Source organism: Geotrypetes seraphini, chromosome 2, assembly GCF_902459505.1.
Source record: "Geotrypetes seraphini chromosome 2, aGeoSer1.1, whole genome shotgun sequence".
NCBI classification, from domain to species: Eukaryota; Metazoa; Chordata; class Amphibia; order Gymnophiona; family Dermophiidae; genus Geotrypetes; species Geotrypetes seraphini.
Window position 1 is genome coordinate 517,806,271 of NC_047085.1, and position 2,688 is coordinate 517,808,958.

The window sequence follows — 2,688 nt, forward strand, 5'->3', positions numbered from 1 at the left end:
GCCTTTAATTGTATTCCTCTTCCTGGAAACGTCCAGTTATCTTTTTGATGTAATCCGCTTAGAACTGCAAGGTACAGGCGGAATAGAAGTCATTAATGTAATGTAAATGGTTTGTGTCCTGTGTGAATCATTTTGTGACTTTTTAGAACTGAAAGCCGAGTGAAGCTTTTGGTTCATAGACAACCCCATGAAAGACAAAGGCACACGCTGAGAACTGAGCGCAAGACGGAGGAGCGCGCAAAAGAAAATTAGTTTTTAGGGGCTCCGCCGGGGGGGGGGTTTGTTGGAGAGCCCCCCCAGTTTACTTAATAGAGACCGCGCCGGCATTATGGGGGGTTTGAGGGGTTGTAACTGTCCACATTTTACTGTAAACTTAACTTTTTCCCTATAAACAGGGAAAAAGTTAAGTTTTCAGTAAAATTTGGGGGGTTACAACCCCCTAAACCTGCCACAACGCCTCCACATCGCGGCACGATCTCTATTAAGTAAAGTGGGGGGTTCCCCCCACACACCCCCGTCAGAGCCCTAAAAACAGTAATTTTCACCCGCGCGCACTCCGTGCTGCGCTCAATTGTCTGCTCGCGCCTTTGTCCCGGCGCGCTTTTGACCTGACACCGAAGCTTTTATTACACTTATTACATGTATCGTTTGTATCCCGTGTGGATCATTTCGTGTCTTTTTACACTTGAAAGCAGAGTAAAGCTTTTATTACACTCAGTACATGTAAATGGCTTGTGTCCAGTGTGGATCATTTCGTGACTTTTCAGAGTTGAAAGCCGAGTGAAGCTTTTATTACACTCAGTACATGTAAATGGTTTGTGTCCTGTGTGAATCATTTTGTGACTTTTTAGATCTGAAATCCGAGTGAAACTTTTATTACACTCAGTACATGTAAATGGCTTGTGTCCTGTGTGGATCATTTTGTGTCTTTTTAGATCTGCAAGCTGAGTGAAGCTTTTATTACACTCAGTACATGTAAATGGCTTGTGTCCTGTGTGAATCATTATGTGATGTTTTAGATGTGAAAGCTGAGTGAAGCTTTTATTACACTCACTACATGTAAATGACTTGTGTCCTGTGTGGATCACTTTGTGTCTTTTTAGATCTGAAAGCCGAGTGAAGCTTTTTTTACACTCACTACATGTAAATGGCTTGTGTTCTGTGTGAATCATTTTGTGACTTTTTAGAGCTGAAAGCTGAGTGAAGCTTTTATTACACTCAGTACATGTAAATGGTTTGTGTCCTGTGTGGATCATTTCATGACTTTTCAGAGTTGAAAGCCGAGTGAAGCTTTTTTTACACTCACTACATGTAAATGGCTTGTAACCTGGGTGAATCATTTTGTGATATTTTAGATGTGAAAGCTGAATGAAGCTTTTATTACACTCAGTACATGTAAATGGCTTGTGTCCTGTGTGGATCTTTTCATGATTTTTCAGAGTTGAAAGCCAAGTGAAGCTTTTATTACACGCAGTACATGTAAATGGCTTGTGTCCTGTGTGAATCATTTTGTGACATTTTAGATACGAAAGCTGAGTGAAGCTTTTATTACACTCAGTACATGTAAATGGTTTGTGTCCTGTGTGGATTATTTTGTGATTTTTTAGATGTGAAAGCCGAGTGAAGCTTTTATTACACTCAGTACATGTAAATGGCTTGTATCCTGGGTGAATCATTTTGTGACTTTTTAGAGCTGAAAGCTGAGTGAAGTTTTTATTACACTCAGTACATGTAAATGGTGTCACTTCTTTGGGAGTCTCTTCCTGGATTTTTAGAGATGAAAGCGGAGTGAAGCGTTTATTATGCTCAGAAGATGTTAATGGTTTCTTATTTTTATGATCCCTTTTGTGCATTTGGAGTAGTTTCTGGTGTGTTTTTCTTTTCCTCTTGTCATGGTGAGATTCAGAAGTCACTTTATCACTATTACTAATTTGGGAGGGTCTCTGGTTCTCAAGGCTGTTACTGAGCTCCCTGTCATTTCTCTCACAGGAAGGGCCTCTCTCCGTTGAGTCTTCTGCAGGGTCTCTCTGTTCCCTTGATTCCTGCTTACAATTCTTTGTGTTAATAATTTCAGGCGTCTGGGAAATATTCTCATAGACGTTTTCTGACTGTGTTTGGATTTCCTCCATTTCCACAGGACCTTCTCCTTGATTCTCAATTCTCTTCCAGTAATGTCGGTTCTGATGATCTGTTGGATATAAACAGAAGATATTTCTCATGAGTTAGAAAACAGCATTGATTTCTAAGATTCTTCAAACTTTCAAATAATAAAAGAACAAGAGGGCATTCGAAAAAGCTGAAAGGGGACAGGTTCAAAACAAATGCTAGGAAGTTCTTCTTTACCCAACGTGTGGTGGACACCTGGAATGCGCTTCCAGAGGGCGTAATAGGGCAGAGTACGGTACTGGAGTTCAAGAAAGGATTGGACAATTTCCTGCTGGAAAAGGGGATAGAAGGGTATAGAGATAGAAGATTACTGTGCAGGTCCTGGACCTGTTGGGCTGCCGCATGAGCGGGCTGCTGGGCGCGATGGATCTCAGGTCTGACCCAGCGGAGGCATTGCTTATGTTCTTAACCAGTGTCTAATGAGGAAAGATAGATGTTGCAGAAAGATTTTCCATTTGTGGCTTGAGAATTGGTCAGTTTCCTACTTGCAAAGCATTTTTTCAAGCATTTATCTCTAGACAG

General features: G+C 41.1%; 1 protein-coding gene across 1 annotated transcript; it reads right to left on the reverse strand.

Moving 5' to 3' along the window:
- Positions 1-386: 386 nt before the first annotated feature.
- LOC117354657 (gastrula zinc finger protein xLCGF3.1-like) lies at positions 387-1,566 on the reverse strand. The gene has a single exon (XM_033932504.1). It carries the CDS (start codon positions 1,506-1,508, stop codon positions 636-638), a length of 873 nt encoding a protein of 290 aa, XP_033788395.1. The 5' UTR covers positions 1,509-1,566; the 3' UTR covers positions 387-635.
- Positions 1,567-2,688: the final 1,122 nt, after the last annotated feature.

Coding starts and splice junctions, on each gene's coding strand:
- LOC117354657 (XM_033932504.1), bottom strand. CDS start 1,508: ATGATTCACACAGGACACAAGCCATTTACATGTACTGCGTGTAATAAA.